Below are 18374 nucleotides of genomic sequence, written 5' to 3'. Positions count from 1 at the left end.
GCAATTGTCATAGACTCTACATAAAATCTTAAAAATGATTAGCTCTTGAAAATGAAGAAACAAAATATAGCGTAAGGGAAATAACATGCCAGAAGACTTGGGTACTACTTCCTGTTCTGACCGTGGTGTGACAACAGCCAGTTCTTTTACCTGCATGAGCCTCCATTTTTTATCTGAAAGTGGAGGCTGTTAGATTTGATTGCCACTAAAATGCCCACAAGAGCCAGAAGTATCTGAAGATGATAAAGGTATCTGACACTGGGGGTCCTGTTGGGATGATGAAGACTGTGATAAATGGGTAGTGTCTGCCTCCTATTGGGGACAGTCAGCTGTCTCCAAGTGCGAATGCAGGTCCTCTATTGCCATATCATCAGATTCTTCAAGAAAATACCGAAATTCAGATTTTTGTTATTAAATATTGACAACTAACTGGAGAGTGGGAGACACAGTGAGGGCCAAACTAAACATATGTGAGGGTAGATGAGGCCTGTGGCTGCCATTTTGCACCCATGGATTGGAAGCTCCCAGACTCTCCCTGCTCTGTGGTTCTCCTGGAGGATGATGGAAATAGAGAGTCATCCTGGGACCACAGAACACTAATTCTGCACAACTCTAATTAATCTTCTTTTCACTTGGTTTCATTAGCATATGAATAGAGTAGGGTATCAGAGCAACCACAGTCAGGGGGATGGAGGCACTTTTACAGAAAGACAGCACATAAAATAAATGCTCTGCGTGAGTGGGGATCTTGATGAAATGGTAGAGCTGTAGTGTGGTCAGGGAGGCCACAACACAGAGCAGCCGGAAGCTCAGCTTGTAGCCGTTTTCCCCTCGGCAGCTCCTGAGGAACATCTCTGAGTTGATTGCAAAGCCCAAGCCAAAGAGGACCCCGAGGTTCCTCACGAGTCCAGCAAAAGGTGTAGTATCGATGTGGATCCAGTCAGGGTTGGCACACCACTTCTTGGCTATGGGCACAGACCACAGCAGGTCAATGTCAAGCAATCTGAGAAGCAGGTAAAAACTAAGTGCAAACAAGAAGAGGAAGAGGTTGGTCTTCAAGTATGTACTCAGGTTGGCCGTTTGGATGCCTGGAGTGTGTTCAAAGGCCTCTGCCACGAGCATGCCTAGAGATTAGAAAGAAACACTGAAGGTGACTATGTGCCTGCTAGCTCCAGGGAAATTCTTCCCTGCATTGAAGAATGTAGCTGTAGTGTTCGATGACAAAGGGCTTTGGACACCTAGACTGACTCCATTTTCCAAAGCCTTTTCTAAAGCAGTAACTAAACACACACACTTGCCCCGTGGTCTTTTCACCATCCATGCTAGGACAGAGGCATCTTTCAGGAGCCCATAGCGCTGAGTCAACCCACTTTATAGGCAGAACACTGATCTAGGCACTTGCAATTAATATTCCAATTGCCATAGCCAATTCACTTAGAAAGCCTTTGAAAAGCATGCGAGGCTGAGGGGCTGAAACTCAATCACAGTGAAGACCGCCTCAGGAATACAAAGCAGCAGCTAAATGAAGTTCACAGTCACATAATAACCACTTCAGGTGTTTCAGAGAGTGGCATGCTGTGCAGTTTGGAAGGCCATTAAGTCCCCCAAACCAAGACACAAGCAGGTTGTCTGAAGTGGTGAATTGGGAGTTGGACTTAGCTCTAGTCACACTTCAGAGAAGCCCATCTCACTAAGAGGTTAATGTTTATCCGGTGAAGTGAGACTGTGCCATTGTATACAGGGAGGATTTCAGAGGTGTTGAACCACTTAGGCTCCTAGGGTAGCATTAAGTATCAGTGGCTTAACAGAATTACCTAGAATGGGGAACTGATTGCCAGGAAGAATCTGAGAACATAAAACAAATAACACGACCAAAGGTAAGTGATCATATTTACCACCAATTACTCCAAGAATAACTTGATGAGGAAAATGTGTTGCTATGAATACTCTGGAGATGCAGACGCTGATCTGAATCAACCAAAAAAGACTCCAAAGAAATGACCAGGTCAGTCTATGATGGAAGAAGAGAAATGTGCGTAAAAAGCAAAGAAATTGTATCGCTCATAAAATTGGAGTCGGGGTGGGGGGTTGACACCAGATGACCTTTCACAGAGGGATCATCTGACATAACATCATGATTCTAGGGTCATTTTTGTTGTTGTTTTAAATGTTGTTTTCATGTGCTCCATAGGATTTGAAAAGCTTTAACAGAGGTTTCTACATTTATCAATGCATTTATAAGTTCTATATCCTGAGATCTTAATAAATGCTATAAAAGGAAGCCAATTTGACATCCTAATAATTATTTTAATGGAGTAGGGGGAATTCAAATTTGAGAAATTACAATACCAGAATAATTAGAAATGAATTATTTACATTTTTACTCCCTGCCATATGTGCTTCCTCTTACTCTCTCTCAACCTCTCTATCCTTGAAGAGAGCTCACTGGAGAGACAGCTGTCACTGATGAAAAGCACGTCAGCATTTTATCAAGGGCAAGCTTTCATTGGATTTAATTCCAGACTCTCAAAAAAGTCCTGATTCCTTGGTTGTTGAGATACAGAAAATAAGGAAAAAGGGAATTGGCCTATAGGTTATATACTTTGGATAAGAAACAAGGTACAAACACTTATAAAATATTAAAATCCAAACATTTCTTATTATTTAAATAAAAAATAAGCAATGGTGAATTTAAAGAATTTTGAGGGGTTCCTGATAATCAGACAAAAGTTTGATTATTGAAAGAAAGACTAAGGAATAGAGAGAAACAAGACTTCCAAAGAGGAAGTAAGCAGGGGTTATCCATATGGAAGAAGAATAAATAAGGATTTGGTATTATTAAGGTAAGGAGTAAGCACTAAATAAATTTTGATGGATAAAGGAATTTTGCAGTTATAAAAATTGAAAAAGAGTTTTGGGAATTTTTTAGAAGAAACAAATATTTTTCCACATTTGGATATTGGAGGAAGAAATAAACTACAAGAAGGTGAGGTTTATCTAGATTTCAACTTTGAGAAATAGACTAGAAAATTTTAATTTCTTTAAATTACAGCTTTCCACTGTAGTTGTTTTGGATAATGAATACACTAAGGCATGCAGGCCACGGTCTCATTAGAATAAACTTTAAATATGCCCAGATTCCTTTGGTCATTTCTTTCTTATATTATCCAATACTGTTTGAAAGAGTGGAATATATGATGGACTTGGAAATTTTTTATTTTAAAAGAACTTTTATATAATGGCATATGTTATTGTATTTTTTAACCAATTAGAAGACATAGCCTAGGTAGCTTAATAATTTATAATTAACGTGGTTGGTGTTCAGAAGTTTTTTAACCCCCTGGCTGCTGTGGCTCAGAGGATTGAGCGTCGGCCTGTGAACCAAGTGTCACTGGTTCGATTCCCAGTCAGGGCACATAACTAGGTTGCATGTCAGGTCCCCAGTTGGGGGCATGTGAAAGGCAACCACACAGTGATGCTTCTCTCCCTCTCTTTCCCCTTTCCCCCTTCTCTAAAAATAAATAAATAAATAAATAAATAAATAAATAAATAAATAAATAAAAGATTATGTGAATATCAAAACAACAACAAAAAAAAAACCAAAAAAAAACAAACAAACAAAAAAAGAAATGTTTTAATGATAAATTATTTCAGAAAAGAAGGAAACAACTTAATTCATACAAAAATTTTGACAAATCTTACATTAAAGTTCTAGGCCTTACTAAACACTAAAAATCTATTAACATGAAATCTACTAATATTAAATTTAAGTCTGCCTCTGCAATGTTTTTGATTAAAAAGGTTGCAAAGTCTTTAAACTAGAATATATGTTATTGATGCCAAAAACATTGGCTAGTCAAAGAAAAAAGCAAAATTATGCTGAATTAATGGATGCATTCAAGGGGAATGATGATTTTCAAAGTTTCTAGTTAATTTTAAAGCAAGGGAATGTACATGCAAAATTATTTTCTTATGTAATTTTAGATGACTTACTTATGAACTACTGAAGTATTATGTTATGGAAACCCAAAAGTAAATTTATCAAATCATTAACCAATTAAACATTTCCAATCCTATAATGTGGCAGTGATTTTTTTTTAGGATGTTATCTTAAAGCAAATATTAATTTTCTATTCATTTGCTATTTGGGTTATGACAGAATAGAATAAACATATTTCAACAACTAAAAGTATACTACAATGAATTCTTAAAAAGACATTCTGTGCTTAAAACTGTTATATTCCAATGCTACAGAAACTGGAGCAAAGCTGACCTGTGCAGAGTGGCAGATGACTTATTCATGTGACAGACAGTGTGGCTCAGGGCAGCTGTCACCATGACATACCAGACACATGATGAGCCCATTGCATGACCAGATGGACTTCCTGCAAAAGCAAAGTTGTTGACCCATTTGGAAGGTAGTTAACAGACTATGAACATCAGAAATGGACAGTAGAATAGCATATTAGTCATGAAAATTATAAATAACTGAGAAAAAAAAGCAGGGCACAAGCTATATGTAATTTTTAGACATAGGTAGAAATAAAGAAAATTGAGCCAAATTGAGCCTCAAAACACTACCTCAAAAATATTTTCCAGATTTTTCAAGTTTATCAAATTTCAGAAATTAAAATGTTCAAGGCTAATTAAGAACTCAGGGTGTTGTGCTCAGATCTGCCAAATCTCTACTTATTGTTTATATGTAATTGGTTTTAAGTATAAAAATAAATTTTAAAAATGAAGTATCTGCATTGGATCTTAAGTCAGTTTATTTTCACTGGGCTGTAAAATCAAACATCTAAAGGATATCATTCCTACGTGTGATTTACCAATTGTCTGCTACCTCTATGCTTATCTTGCAGCCCGGCTGCTCCATGAAAGTCTTTGCTATGCACTGGAAGAGAATCTGTAAGGGTGGGCATCAGTTAGGCAGAAGAACCCTGCAGAAAGTTAATCTTTTTATTCCTAGAATGTGTTTCCCATGAAGCTTGATTTTAAAAATTACTTTATTTTAATATTTTCCTTGAATCTATAGCCAGTGGAGATTTATTAAGATTAAACGCCAGTCTCCTTTTGACAAAACACTAAATTTAAATACAAAGATAAATCTATTTCTTATAGATCTATTTCTTTCAAATCTTTTTTGTATGTAGGGATTTTCAGAGCCTTTTATGTGCTTAGAGTTGTAAATCTCTAAGGAGAGAACATAGGATCCAATATATTTTTCTCCCTCTTCCCCATCCTCACCCCCCCCCCCAAATGTCCCATAAGATGAAACGCATGCTGGAAAATACTGGAATAAAACAAAATAATATTTCAATTGTCCAAAAATTATCCATTCTTTCACCCATCTGTCCATACATCCATCCATTCATCCATTTCACATTGATTTCACACCATCCCCAACCCGATGCAACACAGTCTATGGTGGGAGCCAGATATATAAACAATTAATTATAGTAATATAACAGAACTTACACATTCACTATATTCAGGGTTAGTTTCAATGGATGTCAAATATGAATTTTCTGGTATGTAACAACCAATGGTGAGTTAGAATATAACACAGTCTTAGAAATTAAACCAATAACATGTAATTTCCTTTATATACATATGAACACTTTTTATAGCCTTAAACTCAACTTCCATGATAAAGATTTTACACTCATGCAGATTCCTACTTATAATAGAAAAGGAAATGGCCCAAGAAGTGTATACATACTATATATACAAGAGAAAAAAAGAAATTTTAGAGAAATTATTCTAAGATCAGAGTTATCTTTACTGGCAATAGTAAACCAGGAAGTCCTTACCTTTCTTACAGAAAACTTGCCTATTTTTTTCTCATTCATGAGATTTTTCAGGAGACCTATAATAACTTTGAAAGTTGCTCAGTAGTAGATAAGCAGCATTTCTAGGATTTTAATATAGTTCTTTGGCAATTTTTTAAAACTTCTTTGTTTGTCTTAATATCAAACCATTTCATTCTTCAAAAAAATAAATGCCAAACATAAAATTATTTAAGGAGTATTTTAACTTACCCTTTTACAAATAACACAGTGAGATTTGATTGCTCATAAAACTCCTTTCTGATTAGCAATTTTTATGTTTATGAACTTTTAGCATCCTCACTCATGACATTTGCTTTAAGTGTAAGTATCATACACTTAGTAGATGATAATCATACATAATGACTCTCTGTTGGACTATCTTTAGTAACTTGAAGTTGATTCAATTGCTTACCTGGACCTGTCTCACATGTAGTGGGAAACTGTTCAAGGCATAGACTTGAGTGATTTGGGTAAGTCTGAGTTTCTTGCACCCACCAGTAAGGCCGATGACCAAATAGTATCCTGTATTTGAAGAAATATAAATATGCATATATATTTAAATACACAACTATTACTTAATTGGAGACTAGCTATTTTCTCTTGCAAAAATGATTCAGAGGGTTGAGGGAGAAAGCTCATGATTAAGAAACTTTGAAAGAACTTGGGTTCTAGTCTATCTCTCATTATAGAGGATGACACAGTCATTTGGGGTTTGGGCATCCTAGTTTTCAGTAAAAACAAGGACATTCTTTTCCTTGCAGAGGAAGTCCTGTGGGTTCTTTGGGTACTTAGACTGGGAATATTGAAGTGATCCCTGGGTGCATCAATTTGTTCAGTATGTTGCTATTCATTCAAGTAACTTCTTGGCTAATCACAGTGTATGTGTTACAGGGTTTTAGAATTTACTTATAAATTAGTATACATTTGTAAATAAAAGTACATTTGTATGTAAGTATACATTTCTATGGTTTTTGTAAGTTCTATTTATGAATCTGTGTTTCAAGTTAACTGATATGTTTGAAAGATTTTCCAAGTAAAACTACACACATCTAAAATGTGACCATTAAACCAAAGCTACAAATTTAAGAATAAGCTTTAGGAAAAATGAAACAAAACAGAAGTCTTACCATTTAAAAATAAGATTGAACCAGTCCCCAATGACTGCTACCCATATCATCTTGGTTCCAACTCTCTGATTAAGTTGAAACCAAAGTGGAAAATAAATAGAAAAGATATTCCGGGGGTCTCCAACATTGGACATAAAACTTAGAAAATTGTAGTAAGCTCGGTAGTCCTTCTGCAAATGCTGAATAATGAACACTCCATTCCTATGAAGGAAATCCATCTTGCAAGAGGCAGTTCTAAACACAGAACAATTAGACCTGAAGTGCTCTGAGTCCCACCATTTTTATATGGCACCCTTGTGGCGTGTCCAGCCATTACTGAAGCATGTGATGCTGACCATCTGTGGAAAGGGCACATCAGCCCTGGTCTGCTGAAAAGCTTATTTGTTTATGATTTTAATTGGAGCCCAAGAGGAGAAGTACATGCTGATCTGTAACAAGTCAAGGGGAAATTTGTGTAGAGATACAATGAATTTCTTATGCAACTTCCCTTTTGTGTGAACAGTTGGATTGTGTTTGCTTGAAATTTTCTGCACAGTTCATTTCCTTCAAGGGCAGGGACATTAGCGATTTCTATTCTTGGCTAGAAGACTATGCAAATAATTACTGTATATCAAATAGCCCTTAAAGCTATGCATTTTAATTAAAATAGACGGTGGCTCTTTGACTATTTTATTGGGTCTTTGAGGAAGACAGATAAGTAAATATCTGGGCATGAAAAATTTATGTGATATGACCGATTCATTTCTAATCATAGACTTTTAAATGAAAATATTTTGATTTTTCTTTATTAGCAAAGAGAATTATATGGTATATATGTAACAGAGAAGGACATAAATGGAATAAATGAAATCTAAAAGCAAATGTGTTGCTTTTTAATCATAAGGTAAGAAAGCAGAGATGGAGGTCACTTTGCTAACAGAACTGTGTTAGGACTGAGTCATAGTATTATTGACTGGAGAATACAGTTGAAAGAATTGAGGAGTGCTTGTGTGAGAGAAAGACAAGAATAGACTTCAAAAACCTTTGGACAAATCAGGAAAACGGTTTGTTGAAAATAGAGGGTTCAGTAGAATTATGTGGGACACACCAAAAACAACATGCAGATTGGGAATAAACAGAAGGGCAGCTCAAAGAGAACTACGGATCCAAGTCAGAAGCGAGATGCTGGATTTAGAGAGCTAATTACATCTGTGAGGATTCCTGTGAAAGCAGTGAAGCCCCACCAGGTGGCAGAAGGTGGAGGTAGGTAATTGACTTCTTATCTTGCCATTCAGATTGTTGTCTATGCTAATCATAGCCTCTTTCACTAGGAACTGTCTTCACAGACTATAAATATCTCTTTGAACTTCTGGAGTCCTGCCCATCATTTAATAGCACCATCAGTACCTTCACAGGCTCTGCCAACTCTCCTGGAGGGAAAGCTTTGACTAACCATTAAATTTTTGAGGGTGATTTTTTAAAATGCCTTATCTTTGTCCTACTCTGGACCAACTAAATTTCTGGTGATGGGACTCAGGTATTGATATTTAAAAAGTATATTCCAAGTGATTCCAATGTGCAGTCAGGGTTGAAAATCAATGTAATAAAGAAATTCATACTCACCTTGGCCAGTGTGGCTCAGTGAGTTGGAGTGTGATCGTGAGTCAAGGGGTTGCAGGTTTGATTCCCAGTCAGGGCACATGTCTGGGATGTGGCTTTGGTCCCTGGTCACGGCGTGTACAAGAGGCAATCAGTCAATGTTTCTCTCTCACATCAATGTTTCTCTCTATCTTTCTCTTCCCTCCTTTTCCCTCTCTCTATGATCAATAATCATGTCCTTGGGTGAAGATTACAAATAAATAAAAAAAAATAAAATCTACTTTCTGAAAAAAAAAACCTATATTCTACTTGCTTTCCTTTCAGCTTAAGTCTCTTGCCCTGCCAAAAGTCAACCTGAAAGAAGCTTCAATGACATTTAATATGTGAATTATTGGATATACCTGGATCTTCTTATTAAATTTGATTTTTGCACTAACTGATTTACCTTGTCAAGACTTCATAGACTCTACCTTTAGAATAAAAGGAAAACCTAATCTAATGAGAAATTATGCAGCTGGTGATGGTTTGTATACGAAGTCGGCATCGTGGGCCAGAAGAGGTGAAGCCATGGTGACACCTGCAAAGCACTCCTCTTAAAACACAGCGTGAGGGTAACTGTCCTCGCGGCGTTTCCTGTGTTGCTCACCTGTAAGTTGTTTAAAATACAGCCTGGTTTCTGTGGACAAGACTCTGGTTTGACAGTCACAAAAAGAGACTGCAAGCAGCACCATGTCATTTTTCAGAAAGTGGCTTGGAATGGCTGCCAGGAAATGAATATTAATCTCTATCCATGATGAGAGCCTTCCCAGTCTCCTTTATCATTCTTATCATTTCAATAGAAGCATAACCGGGAAATAGTCAGCCAGCAATGGCCTTCCCCCTCTTGCTCTTCCCCCACGACAACCCACAAATTGCACCCACTCTCGGTTTTCCCACTAGTATGCTAATCTGATTCCGAATGATGTGTGTATTGGGGTAAAATTAATTGTGCCAAAAACTCAATTATGCATTAGAATGTCTTGCATTCATGCTCTTTCAATTGTTTAAAACACTCCATCTTTTATCCTTTAAAAGTACTCTATCTTGTTATCTGATTTTAACTCTAGGGTGGTTCAGTAATCCTCTTTTTAGTGATAGGGAAATTGACATGTAATCTACCTGAGGTCATTTCTTTAGTGCAGCACTCCTGTTTGAAGACTTCATTTCATTTCCAGAGCAATGCTTCTTCCTAGTCTAGGCTACATTCAGGTTGCCTAAGGGCAGCACTGGTGAGATTTAAACCAGCTGCAAAATGAATAATAGCTGATGCTATAACCAGCTTGTTTTGAATGCTTTCAGATACGCAGATCTCCAATTCGGCTGTATCATCATTCCAACTATAAGGCTTTCTGTGTAGTCTTGTGAGTTATTTGCTACATAGGCACATCTGGCCACCTGCCAGATAACTACAACTTCATAGACATAATCACCACTTTGAACTTCTGTTGGATGGCTTATCCCCTCATTTGACAGCAGGAATACAGTTGTTACAAGGTTTCAGAGGCTACTGTTAACCTTCCCAGTCTGACATCTTCCCAGGAGGAAATATCAAGTGGCACTAAAATGAGCACCTCAAGCTTGAAGGTGGCTCTGGTTCTGACCCTCTTCTGATGGCCCTGGAACCCAACAGACATTTTCTTCTCTGGAAACAGTCAAGTATGGGAATAAGTGAAGGACACTCAAACAAGAACAAACAGAGGCTATTTATTTTGAGCTTGCGATAGCAAGAGTTGGCCACTATCACTTGCATTTAACAGGCTCTGAAGCAGGCAGGGAAGTGGGAAAGCTCTATAAGGAAAACAAGGAAGTCCTCAGGTATGCTCTAGTTAGAAGTTGTTGGCATAGGCAAGCAGGAGCTGGGTTAGCTTTATAGAAGCAGAGCATCTTATGTGATTGGCCAGGATGCCTTTTTGGCTTTCGCTGGTCAATCCTGAGCTGGAAGCAGGGGCAAAACAATAGTGAAACTGGCAATCTTGACCGAGTCCTGACCAGTCTGGGCAGATTGCTTCAGAGGTTGTGGATCAGGGTTCTCTTGTCATATTTGGTCTGGCCATTGTCCATTTGTATATTCAATTTCTCACAAGACAAATTGAATAATCATAGGTCAGAAGTAGTTTGTGTGGCATCCCACCAAGAAATAATGGAATCCCTTGTCTCACCTATGAGTTGGTAATTCTTATCATTCATTGAGTTAAAATGAAAGCATACAGTTACTTACCAAAGAAGAATCTATTTATTCAGAGTTATCACTATTCTATCTGAGGTTTTAACCTTGACTAATCAGAGTCTTTGCTACTGGCTTTTTGTTTTGCATATTCAGGTTCTATAATTTCCATAACCTCTTTGATGAGCCCTTAAGAGAGAACATTTCTTTATTCCTTTTTTTCTAAGAAGTGTTTGAGCTACATATTTCATAATATTTTCTTCAGAAATGTCTTGTCCTTAAATCAGTGTGTGAATGATATCAAATACATTTTGTCTGACAATTAAAAATTCAACTTTATGATCATTCAATACTTAAGAATCTGTGGCCTGTGATGAAATTGGCTGCACATGAGCTTTTCATCTGAGGTAGTTAATTCAGAAAGACTATCTCCCAAGGACTATTTGGTTCTGTAAATGGCAGGATAATGAACCAGGGCAAAGTACCCTGATTTCTTTCACCTTTTAAAAGGATCTGCTGCTATCTGTTTTTCCCTGTAGTTCATTATTTTTAGTTTTTTTTATGTCTTAGCTTGTATGTACTTCCTCAGAGATGCCTTCTCTGATCAGCATCCTTACCATTCCTTTCACAGTGCCTTCCCTGAAACGCACTTTTGCTTTACGGGGTTGTTTCAGTCTGCTAGAGTTGACATACAAAGTACCAGACTGGGTGATTTAAATGACAGACATATTTTCTCACAGTTTTGGAGGCTACAAGTCCTAGATAAAGGTGTCGGCAGAGTTGGTTTCTTCTGAGGCCTCTCTCCTTGGCTTATCGATGGCTGTCTTCTTCTTGTGTCCTCATATGGTCTTCCCTGGGTATGAATGTATCCTAAGCTCTTCTTAGAACAACACCAGTAATATTGGATTAGGGTTCACCCTAACGACTTTTCTTTAACTTAGTTACCTCTTTAAAGGCCCTATGTCCAGTCATATTCTGAGCTACTGAGGGTTAGCACTTCAGTACGTGACTTTGGAGGGATGAAGTTCAGCCCATAACAAAGATTTAATTATAATTTGTATTTATTCATTTTTTTTTTTTTTTTTTTTTGTTTAATCTCTCTTCCCTGCACCACAGTTCAAGCTCCATGAAATTAGGAATCATGTTTGCTTTGTGTACCGGTTCTAGAACAATCCCTACCACAGGCCCATGCGGGGGCTGATTTCCCATGAAGCTAGCTAGAGAAGTTAGAATGGGTCCCTGGCATGGCAGGTCATTACTGGGAGCTGCTGGGAGTTGCAGAACATATTAATAATTTGACATTCTTTTTATTAAAGAGAGGCCCTGATAATAAAAGAGATTTAGATTTCATAAAACCTGGAATTTCCCCTGGGCCCATTGTAGTTATTCAGTAAATGTTTCTTGATTGAATGAATTATTGAACAGGAAGATGTGAATGCTGTGTTATGAAGAGTCTGTGTTTAAAAAAAATGCTTGTTATTCATTTATTCTAAACTCAAATGCATTTCTCCACAGAGATGATGTTATAAAGTGGCTAGGTCAAAAAATATTGTTTAAGGTGCAGAAAATTATGTACAATGTTTATCTAAGAAAAGAATTATATATGTGTGTATGTACACACATATATCTACTTACGTTTAAGAGGAATACAAGGCTAAACAATAAAGTAATGTTTTAAGGTTACCTATAAAGGAAGGAAGGAAATAGAGTGAAGGGAACAGGGAAAGCTAGGCTTTTAAAAATATACTCATTTTCTACATTCGGCTTTGAAATCATGTTAATATTTTAACATAATTATTAATTAAATTTAAAAAGTAATTAACACAGAATTTTAAAGATGAGACAAATGATAAAGATAAAAATAATGCTTACTTGGCCCATCATGCTTATGAACTATTCACTTTCAGCTCTTCAGCACTTACATGTGTTTTTCGACTTTGTTCCTGTGGAAAATCTTTTTCTGTGTATTTCCTTAGTTCTCCTCAGTTTGCAGTCTATCACCAGAGTTGCTTGGGGTGGGAATGCTTACCAGTCATAGCAGGAAAGAGATGGAGGAGATTAGTTCTTTTTGGTACTAAAATAATCTTTGAGTGGAGCTTTTTCCTCCAATAACAGAGCCTACTTGATAAACTGAGTCATTTCAAAGTCAAGTTTATAGAGTTCAAAGTCTCTCCCAAATCAGTTCACCAAATGATGAAACAAAGCCATGTCTAAACTATAAAAATCAAGATCCAAAAATGGATAAATCTACTGTTATTCTCCTCCTTTTGAGGTTCTCTTTCTCAGTGTGTGGACTATGAACCACCTGAATGCAGATTCCCAGGCCCGTTCTAGATCACAGAATCAGAGTCTTTGGGAAAATGGCCTGGGAATGTGAATTATAGTAAGCTTCCTATGTGGTTCTCATGCATATCAAGTCTTAGAAGCTCCATTTTAACTCATCTCTGCCTGGATATAAGGTGTCATACTCCTGTGCATCCTGTTGACCCTTTCTTATAATACTTTCTTACTTTCTACCCAAAGGTGTTTTTTCATCAATTACTTTATTTGGGACCTATATTATCCGCCTTTCCCGTGGTTGCTTGGTATGTTCTTGTATCCCTCCTTTTAGAATCTCCTTTTCATTCTCTTCTTTAATCTAAGGCCCATTGTAAACACTCAAGAAATATTACCTATAATTAACATTAGTTATTCTCATTTTGCCAAATAGTTTGTAAAAGTAGAGTTGGCCTTCAATGGTGAGATTCTTTTTTTAAAAAGATTTTATTTATTTACTTTTAGGGAGAGGGAAAGGGAGGTAGAAACAGAGGGAGAGAATCATCAATGTGTGAGAGGAACATTGACTGGTTGCCTCTCGTACATGCCCCTACTGAAGTCTGGGCTTGCAATGCAGACATGTGCCCTGACCAGGAATCAAACCAGTGACCTTTCTCCTTGCCGGAATGACATTCAGACAATTGAGCCACACCTGTCAGAGCAATGGTGAGATTCTTGATAAGAGTGGGAGTAGAGCAGAGTGATAAAACTTCAGTCTTATACAAATACACCATTCTTCTGATGCTTCTTCATTACTCTCTGACATCTCTGCCTCTTCCTCCTACTCTCCCTTTTCTCTCTCCTTTTTCCTCTCTCTCTCCCCCACCCTTCTCTCCAACCCAGCCTCCCTCTTTCAAACACTAAATATTTACTAATTTAAGTCTTTAAATTGGTCAAAAACCCCAACATCCTCCTGTAGTCTGAGATCAAAGAGAACAGACCCAAACCTGGATTGTTCACCGTTGCATCTTGAGATTGAGCCAGATGCCCTCCACATAATAAGAGTCTTCAGAAAATTGCACAGCCAGCCACCATTTCCTTCAGCAGCAATGCCTTTTCTTCTTGGTGTTGCAGAAGTCTGTATTTTATTTCTCCATGCTCTGATCAATGACTAGAACTCTGCTGTCCAGTAAAAGCATTTTTGAGTAGAAAACTTTATTGTTTTTAAATTAAATTTTATTTTTTTCCCCATCACCACTTTATCCTCTCTATACCCTCTTCCACCTCCATTCACCCTGCTCCACCCCCTACCCCCGCAATCACCACACTGTTGTCCATGTCTTGGAGTAGAAACCTTTAAAAGTGTGTCTTTTGGGGTCTCATATTAGCCAAATCTCTTCAGTCACTAAACCAGGAGTCCATAATCTGAATTTGACTTATTTAGAAGTCATTTAACTTCTTGAAGTTGTATGTTAGTACATGTGTATATTTCTTGGAAGAAGGCTACAGCTTTCCCAAAGTTCTCAGGGAAATCTTTGACCCAATCAAGTTAAGTGTAGCATAAGGTTTGATGGGATCCCATCCGCTGTCCATAGCGTCTGTGTCCAGGATCCCTTCATTTCCTCCGTCTCTTCAGAATTATTTATCTTCAGTACTCCAACCTCTACAGCATGATTTGCTTGTCTTCATGACTTCCTCCTTTTCAAAGACTGTTTTAAAAAATCTTTTAATACCATAGCCAGTCGTAAAACCCTGTATGGCTACCTTGTTCTTAATGTCAATAATTGAATAATTACAGTTCTTTGCAGAATTTTCTTATTTTAATTCATTTATATTTTCCTGAGGTTTTAATTTGCAGTAAATCCTGACTGTTTTACTTAAATTACAACCTGTAAGAAGACTAAAATTTCTTCAGTATGTTTTGTCACACTAAATATTATATATCCATAAAATATATTCTTATCATAAGAGAAATCATTCATTTCTGAGTTATTGTGCTCACTGCAATTCAACATCAGTCAGAGATATTTGACTTTAGCTTGTGTCACTGGTACAGTGGCAGCAAACAAAAATATTTGGAGGCATTGACCTTTAATGTCTATTCATGGTCATTATCTTTTTACTGCAAGCTTATTTGCCATATCTACAATAAATTGTATTTGAGACCTCTCCAGTATCATCTTGCAATATAAAATGGATTTATTTCAGACCAAGTTCAGACCTTATGGACTTTCAGAGAATAATTACCTCCATTCTGGCTAGCATCCCAGGAATATTGGCATTCTATAATGACACTGTTATAAGTGACCCAGTTACAGCTGTTCCAGGTATCCCTTCCATTAGGCTCAGAATGTATTCTCTGGAAATGTCATAAACTTTTTCTTTTGGATCATCAAAGGACCCAACAGGGTTGCCCACTGATCACTACCATTAATTGTCTTCACAGCAGAGTTAAGAAATTTTATAGCTGGATTCATATTGTATAGATGGTTTAAAGAGCACCTAGTATGTCTTAGGCAGTATTTCTCAAACTTCAGGGTGTATCAGACTCACCCAGAGGGCTTGTGAAAACACTGATGACTGGGACCCACCTCTAGAGTTTTTAATTCAGTAGGCATGGAGAGCAGTCTGAGAATCTGCACTGCTACCAAGTTCCTAGATGAAGGTGATGCTCTTGGGTGGGGAACCTCCTTTTTGAGAAGCACTAGTGTAAGACATTGATTCTCACACTGGGAAGGACAGGGTTAGCTCATACCTTAAGTAGCTTGTGGTGTCCTAGGATAGATAAGATATTTACATAAATAACATACCATTGTGCCCTTAGGGTTGACAGACAGACAGAGTAAGTGGACAAGAGGAAAGACAGACATACCTTTCAGTTTACAAGATTAGGGAAGCCTTTGTGGAGAAGGTGACAAGTAACTTGGCCTTGATAGATGGATAGAACCTAGAAATCCAAAGATTCAGGATGAAATGGGGACCTACATCCCAGTTGAAATATATTGCATTTAAAAACTGTAAAAGAAATCCCCATCTTTGATATTTATAAGACAATTTTCAAAAATTGTGTTTTGAACAGTATTTTAATGCAATTTTAATTAATGTTAATATTTTGGTGTAATAATGGTATTGTAGTTATGTGAAAATGAAGCTTTATCCTTTAGAAAGGCATACTGAAATATTTATGGGTGAAATGATGTGTTGTCTGGGGAAGTGAATGGATGTGGATAGAACAGACTGGCCAGTGTTTGATGGGAGCTGGGAGCTAATGATGGGTTTATGACAAGTTCATTATGCTATTTTAAATATTTTTGTGTATGTTAAAAATTATTTGAATATATTTATTTATTTATTTTAAGATTTTATTCATAATACTTATTTTTAGAATTATAAAGAGGGGAAGGGAGGGAGGAAGAGAGGGAGAGAAACATCAATGTGCAAGAGAAACAATTGGTTACCTCTTGCACACCCCAAAGGGACCTGGCCCACAACCAAGGCATGTGCCTGACTGGGAATCAAATCGGTGACCTTTTGGTGTGCAGTCTGGCACTCAATCCACCGAGCCACACCAGCCATGGCAATTTTTTAAAAAGATGAGACCTGTATGAACAAAATCAAAGAACTATAGTAGTGCAGGGCTGATTGTCTTTTTCTACTAGAACATAAACAATATAAAGTAAACAATGGAACAATAGGGTAAAATAGTAAACTGAGACATTCAAAGATTTGGCTTGGATGCCACTAAGGAATATGGGCTATATTTTTAAGACAATGGAGAAACACTGAAAGTGCTTTAAGTGGGAAACTAATAGGAAAAAACTGCACTTTGAAAATATTGAGACAATGGTAGGCAAAACAGATTGGTGGTGGTGCAGTGGGGCAAGGATCTGGAGTTAAAAACCAGGTAGTAAAGGCCTGAATAGAAATCTAGAAGATAAAAAAAGGTGGCGAGGAGGTAGAGGGAGCATACAGATGAATCTGTTGCTGTTGGCAATCAGTTAACTATGAAAGAGTGAGGGAAGACTTCAAGATTCTAAACTTGAAGACTGGGAGAACATCAGTGCCATTGAAAGGAAGGAGATATTTAACAAGGAAGGAAATGATAAATTTTGTTTTAAATATTGCTAGTGGGGAATCTACATGATATGAACAGCAGATGCTAGAAATACGTGATTAGAATACAAAACCCAGGCAAAACAGGATTGAATCTGAGAGACATCTAGGTGAGATGGGATGAGATTGCCCTGGGAAATAAGTTAATGGGAAAAGAGAGTCAAGGGCTGTGGGAATCTACTAAATTTAGGGATTAGGAAAAGGAAGAAGAAGGAGAGAAGAGACTAGTAGAGAGGTAGAGGCATAAAATTTCACATTCATGTAAGTACTTTAACTTAGTGCAGCAATTTTCAACTGGTGTGCTGCAAGAATTTTAAAACATGCAATACCTGACTATTTTGTCAGGGACACTGACTTATTTTCCCTTAGACTGTCAAATTTAAATATGGCAACAGCCAACATAACAATAACCGTCTGGTGTAATGCCCTGTCTTGGACCATAAATATAGGTGATAATAATAAAGCTGCATCTTATTGGTCCCATCTCATAATAAGACGGCGTCTGATTAGTTACTTCTTGGTAGCAGAAATCCTTATGTACAAGTATAAGCACCTGATTTTTTAAAAATTCACTTTGAAGCAAAAAGAGTAGCTAATTATTATTATTATTTTTTAAATCAATCAAAATTATGCTTATTTTTGGTCAGATCGGCAAAAAGGATATTTTTTGCTGTGCTGCAGAATTTTAGTGATTAGTTTATGCGTACAGAAAATTTTGGATATTAAAACTTTTGTGGTGTTGTCTACTGTGGTAGGACCTACCTGTACTTGATCCTGCCTTTTAATGTTTCAGTTTTCATGGTCAAAAACAGAAAATCAAAAAATTCTGGAAGTGTTAATATTTGAAACCAATAAACAGAAATATTCCAGCCACTTCCCAATGAAGAGTTATTAAAAGATGAGATCAATAAACAATAATATTTCTATTAGCTTTATTATTTTTAATTAACTTTATTTAAGTTATGGGTAGTATCAAAGAAGAAGGTATATACTTGGTAACAATACAATTAAAGTCCAATAGTTATGTTTGTTGCAGAAACTTTTATTAGAAACTGATAAACGGCTGGTCCTGGGCAAGTCCTCCAGGAACTAACACTTTTCTAAGTCAAGTTGAGACTAGGGCTGTCTCTCTACAAAGAACTACAAATCCCAGAATGCTCTTTTCTCCATCTTTTTCGCGAGAATCCGGGAGGGCTACATCAACCAATCACTTCATTGAAAACCTATGCTACCAGCCAATCAGAAGGAGAGTGGGAGCTCGAAGTT

At 37.0% G+C, this 18374-nt stretch overlaps 1 protein-coding gene across 2 annotated transcripts; it reads right to left on the bottom strand.

The window, feature by feature from the left end:
* Nucleotides 1-537: 537 nt before the first annotated feature.
* G6PC2 (glucose-6-phosphatase catalytic subunit 2) lies at nucleotides 538-7176 on the bottom strand. Of its 2 annotated transcripts, XM_090267823.1 has the most exons (5): nucleotides 6959-7176; nucleotides 6244-6353; nucleotides 4274-4385; nucleotides 1896-2011; nucleotides 538-1124 (listed from the first exon to the last, which is right to left on the bottom strand). In XM_090267823.1, the coding sequence occupies exons 1-5, from the start codon at nucleotides 7174-7176 to the stop codon at nucleotides 613-615; spliced, it is 1068 nt and encodes a 355-aa protein (XP_090123949.1). In that variant the 3' UTR covers nucleotides 538-612. The 2 variants fall into 2 exon arrangements, with proteins under 2 accessions (XP_090123949.1, XP_090123955.1); XM_090267829.1 differs by lacking the exon at nucleotides 1896-2011 and having other exon boundaries at nucleotides 1100-1124.
* Between the last annotated feature and the right edge of the window lie 11198 nt (nucleotides 7177-18374).

Source organism: Furipterus horrens, unplaced genomic scaffold (assembly GCF_987537825.1).
Source record: "Furipterus horrens unplaced genomic scaffold, mFurHor1.1.pri manual_scaffold_1, whole genome shotgun sequence".
Taxonomy (NCBI): Eukaryota; Metazoa; Chordata; class Mammalia; order Chiroptera; family Furipteridae; genus Furipterus; species Furipterus horrens.
Note: the sequence above shows the minus strand (reverse complement) of the source record. Positions and strands in the feature narration are given on the sequence as shown.